The following is a 21937-nucleotide window of genomic DNA, read 5'->3' as shown; positions in this document are numbered from 1 at the left end:
ACTAACCTAAGAGGGATCTCTTAATGTCGGCTCATGTAAATCAGCAAATCTCCATTATTTCTGATTAGCTTATCTGCTAAGGATGGTGTCTTAGCTCCGAGCCTTGGTGTTAAGCTGTGTTGCATCATTAGATATGTTGTTCTGGGTGAACGCAGCACAATTTAAGTTCAGCGTTCAACTGCCTCCCATGATAACATGGGTTCCCAGGGAGCTCATTAGACGGATGATTTCTATTCTTGTCCCGTATTGAGTGTGGCGACTGGGACACCATCTCTTTGTGTGTGTGAGAGAAAGGGTAAAATGGTTACCCTGGGTACTGTGAGACATTGATTGCTGTTGCCAGGTATTTAACCAAGCAATTACCTTCTCCAGCAGCTGCCGCAGTTGTTTGGTGCGGGCATCCCGCGAGCACATGGACTGCTGGGGTGCCACCACGGTGCAGACACACCTTCCTTCACTATCCTGGGCAGAACTGTACACCTGCCACGACTCCTCTGGGTTTGCTGGCAAAACCTTCATACAAAATAGGGGATAAAAAAGAGAAAAATGCTTAATAGCAGCAAACTGCATAGAAAATAATTGTATTAAGGGTATAGTAATATTAAGTTTGTTTGTTCTGTGAAATAGTCTAAGTAATCAAGGTTGGGATCCTGCAATAATAAACTGGTGGCAAGATTAGTTGCCACCAGTTTATTATCTTATGATTTTCAAACTATACAGATATTATAAAACATTTCTGCTTGAAATCTATTGACCTACAGTAGATTGTTACCATGGAAACTATACACCGACTTGTCCACAGACAACGTTTACCAAGAAAGTTACAATAATTGTCCAAGAAAGCCTTTTGTTGCTTGGGATTTAAGAAACGTTTCCAGGTGCTGAACCTCAATAAAACATTTTATTGAAGAAATGCCAAAGCTACTACTGTTATTTAGAGTCAGCTTGAGGGTCAAGCCAGCTGCAACTGCTCGGGGTTCCCTGATGCCCGTGTGGCCCCAAGAGAACAAGGATTTACAAACGAGCCACTTGTATGCATATGAAGAAAGACATTCATCAGCTGAAAACTAAATTAACAGAATCAATTAATTTATTTAATGTTTTGCTTCCAGATGGAGTCCAGATGGATTTCTATTTCATCCACAGGGTAACTGTAAATTGGACAGTGGTCAAGGAAGTTTTTTTGTGTTGTTTTTTTCTGACCAGAAATCAGGATCAGATTGTTTTTTTCTAAAGATCTGTTCTCACCGAGGATTGGCAGTTTTTCTCTTCCTATTCAGTTCTCCTTTCAAACCTATGAAGTTTAACCATTTTCAGACCATAAATCGGTCAGGTTGAGATTTTTTTTTTTTATAAGGAGCATTTTTTAATGTATTAAAATCTGATACCGCTTCCTAAAGAATCTGCAGACATTCTTTTTTTGCACTTTTATGAATTTAAAAATTATGTTGAAAATGTTGACAGTGAGGGGAAAAAAAGAGGCCTTATTCATTGTGCTGCTGATTGTCACGGCTCTACAACTGGAGGCTTATGATGTCATTCGGTTTTTTTGTTTTTTTTAATCATCACATGGGACATGACTAATCCATTTACTATCCTGTTGGTGGGATAAGAGAAAAGAGGTGGCTTTTTTAAGACATTCATGGCTGGGTGTCAGACTGTGTGCCAGCTGCTTTTTAATCCAACTAGAGAGGTGTTGTTATACAGAGAAATGAGGATAAAACAGAGTAGTTCCTCACTACAAGACAAAAGATTAAAGATTCAGGGGTCAAGTTTTTCCTGGCCCTGAATGATAAAATAAAAAAAAATAATAATAAGACTGCAACACACAAAAAAAAAGAAAAAAATGAAAATAAAAAATGGTATAGCCATTAGATTCAAAATATATGCTCAGGACATCTGCCTATTTTGAAGGAATTCAATAGTGCATTGTTGTGCATACACTGCTTAGGAGCATCTTGTAAATTCTTACTTTTAAAATATATTTAAGATAAAGAAACGTTTTTTGTTTCAAGATTTGAGTTGTTGATCCCCATCTGACCTGATTGAGGGAAAGATGCAACACCAAAATAATATTTTTAAAGGATTTCCAAATCTCTACATGCACAGGCATCATAAAGACAGTTGGAGGGGTGGGTGAGGGGCAATGGACGGCGCTAGAAATCTGCTGCTTCCAGGCATTCTTGATCATCAGAATTTTTGAACTGAATGTTGATTTTGAGAGAGGAAAGGATGAATGTCAATGAGTTAAACCTCAATTAATTGATGCCTATTTATGTTCCTGTCATCTTTTGATCCTTTTGAAAATGTCTCCCTCTTCTAAATATAACCCACATCTCTGCTTTTGAAGACAACCAGATAAATATATGGTTTTGAAATTATAATAGCCATACTAACCCTTATGTGGGACCCATTTTGACGTTGCATTAAACTTTCTAAACCCCTCATTTTTAATTAAAAATAAAAAAATATGTAATCATGCCTATTTTTGTATCTCCTGCCAAAAATCTACAAAATAGTTTTTAACTATCTGGCAAGATGATAAACCATGGAGATGGTATCTGATAAAGCCTTGGCTTTGAGCGCCTCCTTTCATTCATGCCGAATGAAGTCTCCTACTGATCTAAAAGAGGGACATAGGCGCGCGCTTTATTTTTCTTTTGCATGCGTTTTCTCATGATTTCTTCAATTCTTACTTAATTGGGGGGGAAATCTGGGGGGTAATTAGCAACTTTACATTTTTACGCAGCAGCTCAAAATGTGGAGAATGAATCTGTAATGTCCAAATCATTGGAAAGTCCTTGCGCAAGATAAGATTTCATTTTGAAATTATTAACCAATCATTTTTTCCCCCTGTTATTGTTTATCAATTCTCCCGTGGTATCAGTTTTGGGGAAAGGATAGAACTTACTCCCGTGCTCCGGTCTGGGTACCCTCCCTGCGCCGCTGTCAGCCTGGTAGTATTAAGCCCCACCAAAGAGGGGAGGGTCTGCGACATCCAGTTGGTAATCATCGCCATGGTGCTCAGCACAACCCCGATCTTCAGCAACGGCACCGTCATCTTTGCGCTCCGGTCTGAGACAAAACCTTAAACCTCCTTCATTCTACAGACTCCGTGGAGATACAGGGGAGGCGAGTCGCGGTGCCCAGAGCATCTTGATGACCCGACCGGTTCTCCGGTTCGGCTTGGCCATTCGTGGACATCTCCAAAAGGATGCGCGGCTTGGACGCACACGTCTGGGACAGAGACAAGAGCGTAAAACTGGATCCTGGAGATGATGACGGGTGTAAAAGCCCGAAAGCAGCAGATGGATAGATCCTCTTTGGTGATCGTCCCGCACAATGCTGCTCTCCAGCTCCGGTTTGCCCTTACTATCTGGATCCGCCTCCTTCCTGGGTGCGCTCTGTGATCAACTACTCGCTCGGGCGTCTCCAAGTGGATGTGAGGAGCAGAGAGGAGGTGCTACAGATCTCCAAAGCGCCAAACGCAATGATGTCACACAGGATGGGCTCTGTTCATTATAACAGCCAATCTAGCACCGCAGCTATAAGCTGCCCAACACAAGCTTTTACAACAATGAGGTCAGTCGACAGTGATGCTGAGGGGATGCTGTGATCCTGGCACTTATTCTTTTCTCTCAGAGTCTTTTTCTAAAAGCTGGACATTTGCTGTAGGTTTAAATATATTATAGCTGCAAAAGCAAGGGTTGCAACATAAAGGGAGCGCGGATGCAACAGCAATGAAATGACGCGATGGAGATACTGTCTGATGAGGCAATGAGGCAGTGGTGCGCACTGGCTTTTTGATGTTGATAAATTTCCTCTTTCCCAACAATTATGAAATACCTGCTTTTCATTTGTTTGACTCTGGCGCCATCGTGTAGCTGAATTTGGTGTTGCAAGTATAAAAAAATCTCGGGAGAGTGTGTGTATGTGTGTATATATACAGGCATTTTAGCAATTAGATGAGAACTTGAATGATATATCACCTACTGTAAATAAAGGTAAAAAAAAAAAAGTTAAGCCAAGAAAAAAAGGTAAAAAGCTAATTGAAAAGTTAAAAAGTAAAGTTAAAAAGTTAATAAGCCTCTAATGTTATGTTGTACCCAAAAATATGTGTTTCTTTCACTCTCTGTGTTCTTCATGAATTTCTTATAGAAGCGCTTTTGTTATTTTTCTTAACATATTTGGGCAACTTGGCGTTTCTTGTTATTAAATTGACAATCATTTTTGCCATCAAAATATCCATGTTTTTTGAATGTTACAAAGGTAATAAGGTCTTATCCTGGATTCCAATTACATACTACAAAAATGATCTAAAAATTTGTGAAAATGTCTTAAAATAAGTGTATTTACCTTCAATTTGAGTAGGTAAACGAGAACATCTCCTATTGAAGGAGCATTGTTATCCTTAAAATCAGATTATTTGATATTATGCAGTTGAAATAGGAGACTGCATTTTTTTTCCTTATTCTAAATGTACATTTTATTATTCCATTTGCAAAGGGTCTCACTTATCTGCTCAATTCAAGAAAAAATACACCTTTTTTAAGAAAAGTTACTTACAGTACTTAGATTTCAGTTTTTTGCAGTGCACTCTTTACTTGAAATTTAGATATTTAAAGTCTTTCACTGAGTGCCATATAAAGGGTTAAGAGCTCAAATAAAGGAGTTAAATTCTGCAATAGTTGTAGTGATGAGCTAAAACAAGCTATTTTTGAGTTCAAATATATTTAAGGGTGAATTGAAGTGGGAAAACATATTTGACAGAATGAAATCTTATAAAAATGTGTGTTTTTGTGTGGCTAAGTGTTCAACAATGTGTTTACTTGAGGTAGGATGTGCATTAATGTGCTGGATTCCAAACAGAATGGCTGGCACAACATTTTCTTTAAGCTTCTGCTTGTAAATGGCCATGAACTGATTTTGTTGTTGCTTTGAACCAGGGAATATTTATTATAAATTGACCAAATAAACCCTGAATTAACAGGTGGTGTAAAGCAGAGGCTCTCAAATTCAGGATCTTTATGGTTAAATGTCTCGTTTTAAAGTTTATTTGTTTCATTCATGTTAGAAAAGATTCAAATAGTACTTAAAAATATATAAAACAAATGTTTTATTAGCTGTTGATGTCTTTTGTGTGCCCACTTACTAAGAAGAGATGTGTACAGGGGATTTATTATGCAAGATCACAAGTCTCTTCCGATGCTATGTGGATCAAAACCAACAAAGTTTGGTTGAATCCTATTCCTAGTGTTTTCCTTACCAATACAGTTTCCCTAACTTTAAACTCCAGTAAGTGGTTAAAATGTCTTACTTTAAAAGAAGATGCTCCTTCAATATCATTAGCTCTTGCTGACTCAAACTGTGAAAATACATCACTTCAGATGAATAATCACTCACTTATTAATAATCATCGATAATTTAGTGATTAATTGCCTGCTGCACAGACTCTAAAACATGCAGTTTGCTTAAAGAACAACCCTCAGTGCAGTCAGTAAAAAAAAACATATATATGTAAATATTATATTAAAACTGACCCCCCCCCCCCCCCCCCAAAAAAAAAAAAAAAAAACAACAACAACAACAAAAGACATAGTAGCTTGTCATTTAAGCACATTACAGGGCTTCTTTTTTTTTTAGATTACATTTAGCCTTTTTTATGTTGACAAATTCCCTTTTCAAATCCTAAAAGCAACATGAAAGTGACACACTGTGTACCTTTTTTTGATTGCGATTATTTTCACCTAAGAGGGAACTAGTTCTCTGCTAAAATTATTTTAACCAGAAAAGGCTAAGGTCTTGACATTTTGATGTAAAAATCTTTATTTTAATCTGCAGATTCACCCTTTGCTAAAAGATAGATTGTAACTTAATTCAGGGAATGCATGTTTGTGATTGCTTATGCAAGCACATCTCCTGCCACTTGGTCTCCATCTGTCTCTGTTGCTGATAAATGTATGTTGCAGGCACTAAAAAGCCATTCCTCATTTTCTTCTTCATCATCGAGAAATATTTAGGACGTCCTCCCTTAGAAATGTAAGATTACTGGCTTGGAAGGACAGATAATCATGGAAGAAGCAGTGGAGGTCACCTAAATACAGACTCGACTGGAAACACAATTGTGAAGCCATCTACAAGAAGGGACAAGGCAGATTGTACTTCTTAAGGAGGCTTCAGTGTTTTCAGCAAGATACTACAAATCTTCTATGTCTGTTAAGGAGAGTGTGATTTCTGCTTCTATCGACTTGCTAGGGTAACAACATTAAAGTAAATTACTTAAGAAGCTCAACAAGCTAATAAAGAATTAACTTTTCTTGAACCTCTGGAAATGATTTTACAAAAAAAAAAAAAACAAAGAACATAATGGCGAACAGTGAGCATCCTTTTTAGAGGACTGTTAGACACATCAGTGTCTTCAGTCAAAAGCTCCTCCCCTTTATGTGCAAAAACAGACCCTTTTAGGAGATCCTTCCTGCCTACAGCTATAAACATCTAAAAAAAAAATATATATATATATACGTCAATAAAGTATTTTATATTGAACTGAACTGTAAATGGCTGAACAGAATTCAGCCATGTAATAGATCAACAGGATACAAGTTCAAATACAAATCTGATTACATAGGTGAACAATCTGTATAATGCCTTTCTCTGCAAGAAAGGATAAGTAAAATCTCTGTGCATGTCTATTATTTTCACATCTAGTATTCTCCTCCACCTGCGGCTTCTCTCATTTACTGTAGATGACCTTTAAGGTGGGATTTCACAGTGACAGTAGTTTCATTGACAGCTATTCACCCACCACTGTGCTTTGCTGTCCACTTAGATTGTATAACGAGATGAAGGTTAGCGTAGGACAGCGGGAGCTTCTAATGATGTATTCTCACGACTGGACTAAGGGCAATGTGAGCCCCATGGGTTTCGGTCTGGTGCCCTGGTTGCGCAAGATTTGTTTTTGGATATTAATTAAAATAGTTTTTTTTTTCATGTGTTTTTTTTTTGTGTGTGTTTTAAAAAAAACAAAAAAAGAAAGAAAAAGGACAAGGAAGGAAGACATTTATATTGATTATCAGATACCCATTATTTTTTTCTAAAATGATCCTTCTTGTAGCCTGTACCCTAAACCTTATTTCAAAATAGCCACAGCATCGAGCTAAGGTACTCAGGATTTAATCATGATGACAGAAAACAATTAATAATCATTGACCCTCTTCTGAATGGATCAATCAGACTGTTTGTCAAGATAAATTGGCGGATATGCCTTGTAGCATTGACTGATCATTTATCCTCAGGAGCTTTATATTAATGAAGAACAGCAATCCATTGAACTGATATTCAGGGTGTTTGTCTGACATTAATATTAATAAATAGTTATTATAATGCAGGATATAAATTTTTAAATAAGTGGTAGGTAAAAGGTACAGATCTCCTAGAAAAAACACCAAAACAAACTGCCATATTTAACAAAACACTTCCAGAACAGCCTACCACTGCTTTAGAATTCAGCATTAAAGCTTCATGAGGCTAGCACCTCTGCCTGGGCTCTTTGTGCTGCTGTGTTTGTTTGTACCCTGTAGGACAACCACAATGTCATATACAGAATTCGGAGTTTTACCTTTTCACAAACAGGTACAAAACGTGAAAACAAAATAAGCTAGAAAAAAAAAATCCCATATTGCAGAGTAGAAACGGACTGTAAAAGGCATTGTACCTCCACCTACTCCTCTTCTGCTTCCTTCCTTCTCTCCACCCTTTGCCTGAGCTGAGCATAATGAATCATAATCATGGCTGCCAATCACACCACACATAATGAAATTTACTCTGAACTGATGTAATGCCAGACTAAGTATTACTGTTTAAACCCTTTTTTTATTTTATGTTTTTTCGAACAAGTTTTAAAACTCCAGAAAAAAAAAACTATCTACATACATATGCAACCAAATCTTTAAAATTTGAGCTAATTTTTAAATAACCATGTTGCACAGTGTCAAAAAAGTGGCTTTAAACTGCACCACCTGCTCCATCTTGTGTTGCCAAGGTACCCATTGGTGGATCAGGCAGTATAGGTGAGGAACAGATGCTGCTCTGAATGCTTACTTCTGCTCCAAGAAAGAACGTGGGGTTTATAAAGCCAAATTCGGGGAGCAGTATTTGAACAACTGAGAGTAGAATCAATGCAAGATGGTGCTGCTAATTGGAGGCCTTACTGCTCCTGCTGCCAGACATCAAGAAGAAGACGTTCCAATTTAAACTGTGGGAAAGTTTTGGAGCATGGCACTTAAAGCAGTCCTTAGGAGGGCATCATTGTTCAGCATCAGAGGTCGATGCAGTGCAGTACTGCTGTGGTGGCTTTTTCCTGATAAGTAATTCAGGAGTAAGACTTGCAGTGATTATGTGTATAGAAAGAGCTCTGATTGTTTCCGTACTCGGTTTCAGTCAGAGTTGAGGTGGGAAGATGTTTAGTTTTCTCCTCCTACACAGAAATGGACACTATGTTTTCATGAAAGGAAAGCAATAATGCTTCTGGCTGTCAGGGTATTCTGTCATTTTGTTTCTCTGGTGCTAGAATAATATCCACCTCCTCCCAGGTCATCAAAGTAAGAGTGTCAGTGTGTTGTGGGCCCTGACCTGCACATAAATCAGGCACAACACCAAGAGGACAACACAACGCACAATTCTGGCCTCTACTGCTGGAGCTACCAAGAGGAACAAACACAGCCCATAAAAATGTACAACCCACCTCACTGCTATTTCCTAGCAAGACAAACCAAATAGGATTATTTTTCAAATATGAATCAAAGAGTAAGCAATGCTGCTAATTTGTGTCAAGCTTTAATAAATAGCAACACGTACAGCTGGTGATATTGTTTTATATCTTCCAATTTTGGTCACATCATACTCAAAGTTTCCAGGTATGCATCACATTGATTCATCCCTAAAGGAGGGACAATTTATACTGTTTTTCACAGCTGTTAAAGGAAAATAACACCCTATGCTCTTTTTAACTCTGGTGTATGAAAATATGTTATATTTTATGGAAGTTATGAAGAAATAGTCTGAGTGTGTATCTTAAGTAAAATGGATTGTGTAATAAACAGTGGAGAAGTTTGGTATGGGAATTACGGCTAGCCACCTGGAATGCACTCCCATCATCCGTTGGCACTGCTGCTCCGAAAAAAAAAAAAAAAAAAACTTTTTAAAATCCCTTTTTTGTGTGCACTTTAAGGACTGTAAGTTTCTACACTGAATTATTCATTTATAATTACATATTTATTTTGTCTGCAAAAGAAACACAGGATGAGAATTTACTTATTTTGTTTTTGGCAAAAAAAAAGATAAATTTAAGATGAAGACATCCATGTAAATTGATATTCACAGACTGGTCAAAACCTCGACTGAATTAATTAAAACAGTGTTAAAATATTAGCCCCTTACTTACACTACCCAGACAAAATCAATACAAAAAGCTATTTGTGTTTTTGTATAATATAATTAACAACTCTTCTCAGTTCATTTCAAAATATTTAAATACATAAAGAATTAATGGAAGTGCTTTTTAAAGAAAACTACTAAGTTTACACTGTGTGAGCACTGACTTTCTTTTTTCATGTGGGAGCATGAAGTAAATGGAAGCTGTTTAAGAGGTTGGGATCAAACAGTCAATTTAATTTGATGTTATCTGATGTATTTTAATCAAACTTTTGCAAAGCCATCAAATATTTTTTTACCCCCTTAGCCCCATTCCACCTCCTGAATTGCTGTCTATGCTCTTAAGTTTCAGTTTGACATCCCAGAATAATCAGGGGTTTCCAAATTAGGGGGTTCATCCAACCGCTTCTTTTTCAGTATCTGCAGCTGCATTATGCAGCTTTTCTGTAAAAACCTGTTGACAGACCAAAACACAACCCTGAATTAAGCTACCCCCATGCTCGTGACATTTCCATTGAAACCTGTTGGACCCCCCCACCCCCCACTTCCCACCCCCACCACACTGTGTCAATACTGTTCCTGCACACTGCTTGTCAGAGCCAGCAGGGTTTTTGCAGCAAACTACTTTACATCAACAATATTGAGTTTGTGCCTTGTGGCGTGCCATTGGGAGGGAAATAATTTATTGATACTGGCTTGTTCAACATTTGATATTATTTTCTCTCTAATTTATCAGCTACAGATGGATCCAAAATGCAGTTTTAAATATGACTTTGTGTTAAAGCAAGCATAATTACAGAAAATAATGACAAAAAAAAAACTTCACTCCAGAGTAGGGGCCTCTGTGATAAATATACTCACTCCCCTCACTGTCTTGCAATGGAGTCTCATGTTACAGATTTTTACTGCATGTAAAATGTATCTTTAATAAACAACCCAGCCTTTTATTGAGCCACTTTTGAGCTTGTTGTTGAACTAATTGTTCCTTTCACTCATATGCACCAGCAAAGTCACACTGTGGTCAGTGGGCATGCTCAAAACCCACCTCCCCACCCCACCTCCAATGTGAGACACTGCATTTGATTGTTTAGCCCTGATTTATAACTGTAAGGAGCAGCATTCCATCATTATCAATTGATAATCTATGTTTTAGAGGAAGCTTCAAGCATCATATCTGATACCATAATAGTGGAAATGATAAATGATAAATCGCAGCTTTCTCTAACAAGGACCGATCTGGCATTTATCTGTCAGCGGTGGAGATAGTGAAAGCACAACGCATTCACACCATGTAATCCTAGGCTGTTAATCTACCCAAGAAGGGGAGAGGGCTTATTCTCAGGGTCTAATTAACATCCAATTAACCTTTTATATCTAAAACAAAACAAACAGGTGGAAAATGGCGTTAAAATGCAAACCTACTTGGGTGAGTTCTGTGCCCATGAAGATGAGGAGAATCAGAGTCAGGAGCTTGCTCGCAGGCTGCATCTCTTGCCTCCGGTGTGCGCGCGCCTGGACCAGCGGTCTCACATGCAGTTCGGTTCCCTCCTTTCGCTTCCCTCCTGCTCAGTGTTCCTTCTCTCTTCAACCACCTCTCGGTTCTGTTTCTGTGCTGTGAGTCACTCGGCTCTCCTTTTATTTTATTTTGAGACGATCGCGATTACAATTTGATCCCCCGCAGCAAATAAAGGCAGGTCTTTCTCACGGAATCGTCTCCGTGCATATTCATTTCATATCGGGAGCCTTTATCTTTCTCCGGAGCCTCTCCCTTGTCGGGTCGCGGATTCTGTTGTTTCTAGCGGCAGCGAGCGTCTCTGATAGGCATGGGAGCAGAAGGACGCGTTCAGTGCTCTGCATGCACCGGTTCCAAACCTTCAGTCAGGATATTGCCAAAAGTTTACCTCTCTGCCTCAAGCCGCTGTATAAGGTCTCGGTGAGGAGGGGAGGGGGGATGAGAGAGACGGAGCTGTCCGTGGTGCTGAAAACGGAAGTTGCATCGCAGAGTGAGCGAGATTTAAACAGGCAGGCAGAGGACAGGCGGCTCTCATGGATGGGCCTATGTGATGACGAAAAAAACATTCATATAAAGGATGAAAAATAAAGAAGGCTTGGACAAAACAGGCAGAAGTATACTAAAACACCAAGGGCTATTAAATGCTACGAACCAAGAGCAGGTTTAGACTGTAAAGGTCTTAAAAAGAACTTTTTTTAAGTTAAGGTGAGCACTTTTCTATTTGTGGAATGCGAGGACACAAGGGATATACAAGTTTTTGTTTGTTTAATTTTAGTTTTTATTAGGTTTCTTTTAATTTATAAGTTTCATACCATTTTAAATATGCAGTTTTTTTGTTTGTTTGTTTAAACTATATAATTTTAGGTATCCTTTCCCATGGTCCAATTTCTACTGTTAGTCCTGGTGTAATTTAATCAGGTTTCACAGCTGTCTTTCATGAACACATTTTCTCAGGTCTTGTTAACAATTTTTTGACAAGAGCTGAGACATTATGAAACATTCAATTAATTTTCAAAAGGCATTAAACAGCTACTTTGTCCATATACTTCAGGTCATTATCAAACTGAAAGAGTGATTACTGTATGTATTGAAATTTAATGGCTCAATGTTTTGTTCAAAATGATGCCATCTATTTTGTGAAATGTACCAATGCCCTCTTTAGCAATCTTAACCAAAGCATAATGTAACCACTCATGTTCATCATGGTCAGTGTTGTGGTTTTTAGGCTTGCATGCTTCTGACATTTTCTTACAAATATAAAACGGTAATTGCACTTCAATTTATGTTCACTTGAAAACATAATATATGTGAAAGAAGGTAAATGGGTAATGTCCATCTGTAAATTATATTTGAGTGACTTTTAAACCAACATCAACATTAACAGTTATGTAATAGTCTACTTTTCAGAATTTCTTATTAATTGTTAAGTAATCTGTGCATTTAAGCTTCAGACTTTGAACAAGTTTGTAATAAATCTCTGAATATTAATCAGTTATTATTTAAGCAATTAAAAAGATGTAGCTAATTATGACAAAACCTAAAGTCACAGGGCCCAGACACTGGTGCTGGAGTAAGCCACAGGGTGAGTTGAACTGAGAATATTCTGAGAATGATGGAGGCGGAGGTGGGTGAAACTTCGCTTTTGGGCAGGAGAGAAGATAGGCCAGGAGTAAAAATGAAGGGAATCTTGAAAGATGATAGGCTTTGGAGAAGGTGTTGTCCTGACACTGATTGGTTGAAGTTGAATGAGGGACATCGCCATTGGTTCAGGTGAAGCTGATAAGAGATTGAGTTTTCACTTAAAGGAATAGTACACCCAAAACATGATTAGCCTTAATTTTCTACTCACCTCCATGCTGAACAACACTCTGGAGTACTTTTTTGATATCTCAAATGCATCTGGAGATCTGGGAGGCTTCTTGCTGTCTGCTGACATTCAAATAATGGAGGTCTATTGTGCCCGAGACAGAAATGTCCATAAAAGTCCACAAAAACGTGTCAATATTCCTCCATACTGCTCGTCCAATGTATTCCAAGTGTCCTGAGTGGGTAGCATCCAGAATTTACTCGAAACGAAGTCATTTAGAATGTTTTTAGAGCATAAACAGTAGTGTATAGGATTTCCTGAAAGCGCGCACATGCGCGTTCACGAGCCTACGGAAGCCGGCAGACCAAACCAGCGCATTCAGCTCGGCAAAGAACTCATGCTCTTCCTCAACACTGAAGTCCTCAGACATTTTTCTTTCGTTGTTTCTTTCTTTGCACAGGTAAACAGCACATTTCTTCTGCTACGCTTGCATTATTGGCAGAGCAGACGCGAATGCGCACTTTCATCTGGTTTGGTCTGCCGGCTTCCGTAGCGTCATGAACGCGCCGGCGCGCGCTTTCAGGAAATACCATACACTACTGTTTATGCTCTAAAAACATTCTAAATGACTTCGTTTCTAGTAAATTCTGGATGCTACCCACTCAGGACACTTGGAATACATTGGACGAGCAGTATGGAGGAATATTGACACGTTTTTGTGGACTTTTATGGACCTTTCTGTCTCGGGCACCGTAGACCTCCATTATTTGAATGTCAGCAGACAGCAAGAAGCCTCCGAGATCTCCAGATGCATTTGAGATATCAAAAAAGTACTCCGGAGTGTTGTTCAGCATGGGGGTGAGTAGAAAATGAAGGCTAATCATGTTTTGGGTGTACTATTCCTTTAAGCTTTATTTGAACAAAAACAACAGTTTGACTTTTAATATATTAATCAAATTATTAAAAAAATTTTCTCTTTGATTCATAACATTTATATTTAGAAGAACTTTAAACCATTTAAAATGTTTTGCTTTATCATAAAAACAAAGTTTAGGATCTTTATTTCATATTTTAGGCCAAGGGCTTTTGGGGGCTTTCACCTTCTATTTGGCCTCTAAGCAACAGCTGTGTTTGCTGATTCCCTCTGCCGCAGTTCATACTCAATAAATGAGGTCTGTGTTTATTAAGGGTTTTCCACTACTAAGTGGATCTTTGGTCGATACAGATTCAAGGTGAAAGAAATTATTGAAAGAAATTAGACAAACAAATTTAACCCAGATAGAACTATCTATCACCAAAAAGAGGAAACAGCAAAGAGAGGCAAATTTATCACTTAATTTATTTAACTATTTGGATTATTTGGCAAAAAATAAACATGTGATTTTTAACATTTTGGTTGCATTAGGCAGTAAAGAAGGCATTGCAGTAGAGAGCGTCAGTGTTATTCGCCCTATTTTGTCGTTATCTGCCCTGATAGCTGACCTTATTTATTAATTTCATTTACCTGCCTAACTGTGCCTGGTTCCTAGTTATCGCTCATCTTATCCACCTGCGTCTGTTCTTTTATATTAGGCTCAGCCCAGCAATCAAGGGCCAGATCATTATTTGTTTTATATGTTGTATATTTGTTCAGTTAGTTTGAGTTGCTGGTGAAGATTCTCAGTCATCCAGGTCATAGTCATTTAAAAAAAGATTTAAAAAGAAAAAAATAACCCACTGGAATTTGTTTCCAAGTATTTTTACTTTTTTTAAAAAGTGGTTTGAGTTATTAGTTTTTTTTTCCCCCATCTCCGGAGGCCAGTCATTTAAGTGCCATCACTTAAAAGACAGACAAATAAAATGCAGTACAAAAACCAGTGCAAACATTTCTTATCGATGTTAAGAAAGAAAATATACATAAAACAAGAAATAGTTTCTGGATTTTGGTTTAGTTACACAATGTCTTCGAGGGAAAACAATGGTTTTCAGTCCGTTAGTTCTTGACCTGATGCCCCTGTAGCACTGGCCATGGTGAAGCAGATTTGAATCAGGAGAAAACTAACCCGAAATTAGAGTGGCCAATAATTCTCTGAGCAGTTTTGACCACAACCTGCAACTAACATACCACACTGAGACAGAGTGTAATATAAGGACTATAATATAAGGATAGAAGGACTCCAGTAGCTTGCTCTTCAACTTATTTCACCTGAGAACCCTGTGGTGTTAGAGGGCCAGGACAGATCTTCAGAGATCACAATGCCCAGGTCTTTAAAGGTACAGACCTTCTCCATACAGACACCTTTAATGCTCAAGGGGGTGAGGTCAGTTTTCTTCTTCTGAAAGTCGATATTACTTCTTTGCATGTTTAGTTACGGGAATGTAGCCTAGTGGTTAGGGCATTGTGCTTGGATCCCAGAAGGTTGAGAGTTCAAACCCCACTTCCACAGACTGCCACTCTGGCTCCCCGAGCAAGACATTTAACCCCACACAATGGCAACCCACTGCTCCCCAAGGGGATGGGTTAAATGCAGATAGTTCATTTCGTTGCTTTGTACTTGTGACAGTATAATGACAGTAAAGATTAATTCTATTCTAGTTCAAGATTGTTTGATTAGCGCCAAGCTGTCAGATTCAGGACCTCCTTCCTGTGTGTGTTTTGTCACCTCCAGAAATCAACCCCAACACAGTTCTGTCATCAGCTAATTTAATGATGTTTACGTGATGGGTACAGTCATATATATAGAGTGAATAGAGGAGCGTGCCCAGCACACAGTCCTGGGAAGCCAGTGCTAAGTATGTAGCAACGTGTCAATTCACTAGCAGGGACATGACCAAAACAATTATGAGTTTGAAGGTTTGTTGTCAGAAGGAATGGAGGGATCAAGGGAAGAAGGGGTAAAGGGATGACGAAGGATGGCTGTCATCCGGGGAGAAATTGGAAGGCTTGAAGATTTCAGTGTTGGGGTATAAATCTTTGGGAAAATTCTGCTACGCTCATTTTTCCAAGCCCGTGTAGAACTTCCCAAAAGGAAACTGCAACAAAGAAGAACAAATTGTGTTTATGAGGTAGATTGAATTTAAAGGATGATGATGATGATGGGATGTAGGGAAAAGGAAGCGCAGGAATGGGATGAAAGGGATGAAATATACTGAGAGGAAAGGGAAAGCAGAGTATATATAGGCTATATTTCTCAGAAACGCTCTCTGTTGCTCCTTATTAAGAAATAAACAAGCTAACAATCTTTTTTTTTATTATTATTTTTTTCCCTTACTAAATAATTATTTTTTCTAATTTTTTAGACCGATACATTATATATGTTTCAGATTTTGTTTGTGGCAAGACTCAGAAAATATCTTAGAATTTTCTACTAAAATGTTTAATCCTCTCAGTTCTTTGCACTCAGTGGATTTAGGCTTCCTGGTAAGGAGAGAATGACAAAAAAAAGTTTGTCTAAGTCTAAGACTTAGTGTATCTACATTTCCCTTTTACTAATTACAATTTTTAAAGAAATAAATGTGCTTGGTGCATAGTATTTGTTATGCTGAGTTGGATATTATTTGTATTTCTTCACCACATTTACATCCCAGGATTTTGAAACCAGTAAAACATTGTTCTGCTTTTTGTTGAAGTATTGCAAAATCTGTATGCAAACAGGGAAATGTTTCACATTTTCCTCCAAATGTGCTGATCTTAATTTTATTGACAGTTCCTCACAGAAGCTTCGGCATAATTTATCCCTTTTTGTGTCCTTTTCACTTTGAGAAGAACTTCATAACCACCATTTGTCCCTACAAGCCTATGTTAATCAGGAAATCTGTTTTTTAACATAAATGTCATTATCAACGTGGCTGATAATGACTTTTCACTATTCCACATAGAACATTTCATTACCATTCCAGGCAGAGTGCTTATATGGCTTAAGATTATGGAAGAAACTATTTTGTCAAGCACAACACTTTTGGTTTTGCTCCCATTTTTTATGAGATGAACTCCAAGATCTAACACTTTTTCCACATACACAATATCACTATTTCGCTCAAATATTGTTCACAAACCAGTCTAAATCTGTGAAAGTGAACAATTCTCCTTGGCAGAGATAATCCATCTCACCTCACAGGCGTGCCATATCAAGTTGCTGATCAGACCCCATGATTAGTGCACATATGAGCCTTAGACTGTCCACGATGAAAGGCCACTCTGAAAGGCCCAGTTTTATCACACAGCACAATGCCACAGATGTTGCAAGATTTGAGGGAGCATGCAATTGGCATGCTGACAGCGGGAATGTCAACCAGAGCTGTTGAGGATGGACTGAACTGTTTAACCAGAGGGTCAGAGATTGGGCCGTGCCCTGCCCCCCCCCACCCCAGCCACTGTGGTCCGCAGACCCACAGCTCCGCGTTTCTGTTATCTTTTGTTAATAAAGGTTTTGAACTTTCCCACTGTCTGTCTCACCTTGAATACTGGTCCATCTGCCTCCTGTTCATGACAGATTTACACTTAATATGATATCATGTTTGATGTTTAAAGCTTCTAGAATCACCTGAAATTAGATAAACTGGAACAGATAACAAGCTTTGGTGACCATAAAATAGCAGTTCCTGCATTAACTGCACTTTGTAACTCAAAACTCATGGAGGCATAGTAAAAACAATAAAAAGCCAATTCTTTAGACTGGCAATCACAACACCATGAAAAACAATCCTACTCTGGAACTTTAAAGGTTTACTCTAAATAAGTAGATTTAAAGGGTCTGACATTTACATATAACAGAGCATAGAATTAAAGCAGAATTATTGGGAGAAAAAGAAAATTGATAGCAACAATTTCAGATTTTCTTAATCACACAAACTGATAGGACCGGATTAAGCATTTAATATCATTTAAAAATCATATTTCTACGGTTGTTTCCTACATTAAATTCCAAAAGAGGTCTCCTACACTATGATATATTCCTAAAAGATTATTTAAGCATATCAGGAAAAACTAAATATATAAAGAGATAACCATTACTATTCATATATTGTGATCAAATTGTGTTTTAAATTGTGATTAAGTTGAAAATAAATAAGTTTTCAATCATTAAGAAAAATTCTAAAGCATTTAAAAAAACAAATGATTGTGGACTTTTTTTTGTCAATATGCAAGAATGAGAAAAAGGAATCATTTAATAAAGATAATTATTGTTAAGAGTTTGCCATAACCATATGGAGAAACAACAACATGTGGTGGAATGTGTTCTGATCAGGCTAGAACAAACTGAACTGTCTTGTAAACATACTATCTGCTATGTTTACTCACATACATACTCTTACTGTATTTGCTTTATAGTATTTTTGGTCTATGAAAAAAAAAAGTGATTGATACATGACAAAATGAGAAAAGAAATTATAGTTGTATTAATACATTTGCATTGAGCTATATTTTCTAGATAAATATTCAGCATACAACAACCTGCCTTTCTCAGCATTCGTTTCACGTATTATCTTATTTCTCAGGATAACCAACAGAAGTAATATGAATTTCCAAACATGATTTTTTTCTCCACAAACAGTTGAGGTAACTGAATTTAAAATCACTCGCAGAAGATTTGACTGCTGGGCAGCTTAATGCTTTGTCTGAGTAATGAGATTGGAGTACTCCACACGTAAACAGGAACATTTGTTTGGTGGCAGGAGCCCTCCCCTGCATGTCTGTGCACTGCACAGCCCACACACGGGACAGCAGGTGACGGATATCACTAGTACACGGGCCAACATTTAACTTTAAAGAACAAAGCCACAGCAGTAACCACAGAGCCAAGCAGACCCTTGAATTCTGCTTGATGAAATGTTCTCATATTGCAAGCTGTGAAAAATAATCACTGCGTTTGATTGGCTTTCAGGCTACAGTTCTTCCATCTAAGGGGAAAACGCACAGCTTCAGTTATGCTTTTTAATTAACACACTCGTTCACTGGTGTATTTTTATCTTAAAGGTTTGGTAGAGAAAAAAAATCAAAAACCAATCAGAGGAACTAATTAGTCTATATGAGGAGAGCTCTGACTTCGTGGGTGTTAACAAAAAGCTGATCATGATAAGAGCATTGGTGAGCTAGTGATGAATGGAAAAACAATCAAAGATACTCAATGCCAATTGGGGATAGAGATGATGATACAGAACAAACGGATGGTGGAGTAAATATGATAATAGCATAACATCCTACCTTAACAAAGATTTTGAAGATATTTAGTAATATTTATTTTATTTTATAGGACTGAGAATGTAAAATATCGAAGTGTCTTATTTTTATCCATCCATCCATCCATCCATCCATCCATCCATCCATCCATCCATCCATCCATCTTCTAACAGGCTTAATCCCAAGTGGGGTCACGAGGGGTGCTGGATCCTATCTCTAGCTGTCAATGGGCGAGAGGTGGGAAACACCCTGGATGGGTCGCCTATCCATCGCAGGGCTTGTTTTTATACAGATACAGTATATTTCTTATGTCTTGCAGGTCCACAGCCTGTAACATCATTAATGATCTCTCAAACCCCCACCATGGACTGTTCTCCCTGCTGCCCTCTAGGAAGAGGCTTCGTAGCATTCAATGCAAGTCCAGCAGATTCTGCAATAGTTTCTTCCCCACTGCCATCAGACTGCTGAACTGTCAAAAAAAAAAAAAAAATCTCTAAATCATGTTACAGACTACATCACACTGATAAAACAAAATCAAAAATATTGCATATTTCCACCATATATATTAATTCTCTAAGCTTCCATATCAATGCGTTTTTTTACACCATGTTTTTTTTTTCTCCCACACTGTTTACATTTCATCATTGGTGCACTTTAGGGAAATAGAAATGTGCATTTACTGTCTGGAAAGCTGTACTAAATGACATTTCTGTTCGTATATACTCTGTGTATACATAATGACAGTAAAAGGTGTCTAAGTGTGTCTAAGTGTCTAAGGCAGGCGTCTCAAAATGGATCCAGAAAGGGCCGTGTGGCTGCAGGTTTTCTTTCCAACCAAGCAATAGCACACCAGACTCCAGTCATCTCATCAAGTAAGTCCAGTCTTAACATGATTCTGGAACCAGTTTGAGATGCCTGATCTAAGGTGTGTCGTGAGCTAACATTTGGGTACAGATGGGAGACCAGAGTCCCTGTTGTCTGTTAATTTTACTGGTTGTCAGATTTGCAGTTGGTCATTGACACCCTTAATAAATGTGCAGACATATTTGCCATGATAAAAGTCAGCCATGATCTATTTATTTTGACTATGAAAGATTGATCATTTTAATTTCATTAAATCACAGGGAGAGCATGTTGCCGATCTTAATTATCAGGTTGACATATACAGTATTTTCTTTAACAACTCTTGTTAGTCCTAGAGGTAATCAAGGATTCCTCTGTTTTCCTTTTAATCATGCTGCAAATGTTTTGTTTTGTAAGATGCGTTTAATGGATGCACTAGGACGCTTCATTAGTGATGTAACCTGAGGTCACTGGGTGCTTTGGGTCTATGAGCACCAAGGCACCTGACCTAGTTGAGGTTCATCGCAGCCCAGCTGGCATCCCAGGAGCAACCGCCCATGAATCAGCTCTTTATTCACACCCACCTTTTGGAGTTCTCAGCTGCTTCACATACAGTTGAAATTTCCCTCTTCTAAGCTGCTCCTGTTACTTCCTTCAAACCCTCCACAGCCCAAATCTACTGGCTCGCAACTAGCCCTACAGCCTCATTCCTGGACCCTCTCTATCAGCTCCTGTTACTTTGCTTATTTTCTTTCATGAGCCTCTTCCATCTGCTCTTCCCAGAACACAATGAGCTCAAGCACACTTAGTCGTTTTGTTGCCTCAGAGATAAGGATTATATCTGGCTGGAGTGAGGTTACAATAGGCTGAGGAAACAACAGCCACTTATTCAGTCCAAATCTGAGTTCAGGAGAACTGCTCCAGTTATAAATTTAATATATACAACATGTCATTGATTTCTTAAAGTTGACATCTTTGTTTAAAATGATAATACTATTAATATTTATTTGTCGTTTATTACATATATACATGAAAGACTCAGTATTTAAGGATATGGTAGATTTTATATTAGAAAACGAATAATAACCAGTGTTTGATTGCTGTGCTAACATAGCTACAGTCTGATGCTCTGAGCCTGATATTCTCTGTGTATTTGAGTTAAGTTGGTGCACTTATGCATTTCAGCTTTTAGTGCTGTAATCATCTAGTCGACAGACTTACTCAAAGAATCATGGTGTAAACTTAGATTGTGGTTTAAATTTTTAATAACCACATTAACTCCATAAAAAAAAAATCACAATAATATTTACTTTTTGATTTTATTGATGATGTAACTGTAATTTGTCACTGCATATCTAGAGGGAATATTGATATCACGACTTCGTCTCTTCCAGGATCCCCACTGATCTGTCCATACAGTCTCCACAGCTCCAGTTTGGCTTTGAATTTAGACACTTTATCTGGCAATCTAAGACAGCTGTCATTCTTCCCTGAAGCAACAGACTGAGTTCATTGAGAAGCTTGAATATGACACACAAGTAGGGCAGTTTTGTGACCCAGTCTTTATCAGGAAGTGTGCATCTAGAGGAGTTTTATTTTTGCAAAAAAAATCTGTGGAGGCTCATGCAGTTTTAACATTCTTTTCTATGACACCTCTCTTCAAATAGCCCTTTTAAACTGCTTTTCAACCATTTTAGTTTTAATAGATTTGGGATTTAACAAAGTGCCAACCGAAACTCATTAACCCTCTACTACAGATGTGTATTACAATCTGCAACAATTAGTCAATTCTTAAACAACTCAGTATAGGAGAAATCTTTGAAATTTTAGCCTTTCTTAAATGTAACATTAAATGGTGCTCCTTACCAATGGTAACGTAAATAGCTCCTTAGCAATATTAAAGCATTTTTTAGATTTCTTTAAAGGTGCAATATGCAATAATTCTTTGTTTTACATTAAACTAAACATCATCTAGTTCATCATAGAACAGGATCTCTATGGAGCCTTATCAATGGTTAGGGTTACAGCAGCCACACTTTCAGAGAGAGTTCCTCTGTATACCTCTTCATCATTTGCTCAAAATGATGACAGGAATTTTTGAAAGGCTGCCTGCATACACTTTTTTTTTTTTTTTTTTACCTGTGTCATAGTGAATGATTAAATTAGAATCTGCAAGTTCAGC

General features: G+C 37.8%; 1 protein-coding gene across 2 annotated transcripts in view; it reads right to left on the bottom strand.

Annotated features, from left to right (window-relative positions):
* olfm1b (olfactomedin 1b) overlaps window positions 1–11423 on the bottom strand; it is a 37653-nt gene extending 26230 nt beyond the window's left edge. The window contains exons 1-2 of one of the 2 annotated variants that reach the window (XM_038305005.1): window positions 10855–11423; window positions 364–513 (exon numbers count right to left, since the gene is read on the bottom strand). In XM_038305005.1, coding sequence (XP_038160933.1) covers window positions 364–513; window positions 10855–10920 — 216 coding nt within the window. In that variant the 5' untranslated portion in view covers window positions 10921–11423. Of the gene's footprint in view, window positions 1–363; window positions 514–2911; window positions 3459–10854 lie in introns of those variants that run through there. The other variant, XM_038305004.1, reaches the window with a different exon arrangement.
* Between the last annotated feature and the right edge of the window lie 10514 nt (window positions 11424–21937).

The sequence above is a fragment of the Cyprinodon tularosa genome, unplaced genomic scaffold (genome assembly GCF_016077235.1).
Source record: "Cyprinodon tularosa strain WSP-4 unplaced genomic scaffold, ASM1607723v1 ctg55, whole genome shotgun sequence".
Classification (NCBI taxonomy): domain Eukaryota; kingdom Metazoa; phylum Chordata; class Actinopteri; order Cyprinodontiformes; family Cyprinodontidae; genus Cyprinodon; species Cyprinodon tularosa.
The sequence above is the reverse complement of the archived record's forward strand: the minus strand, read 5'-3'. Positions and strand labels throughout refer to the sequence as shown.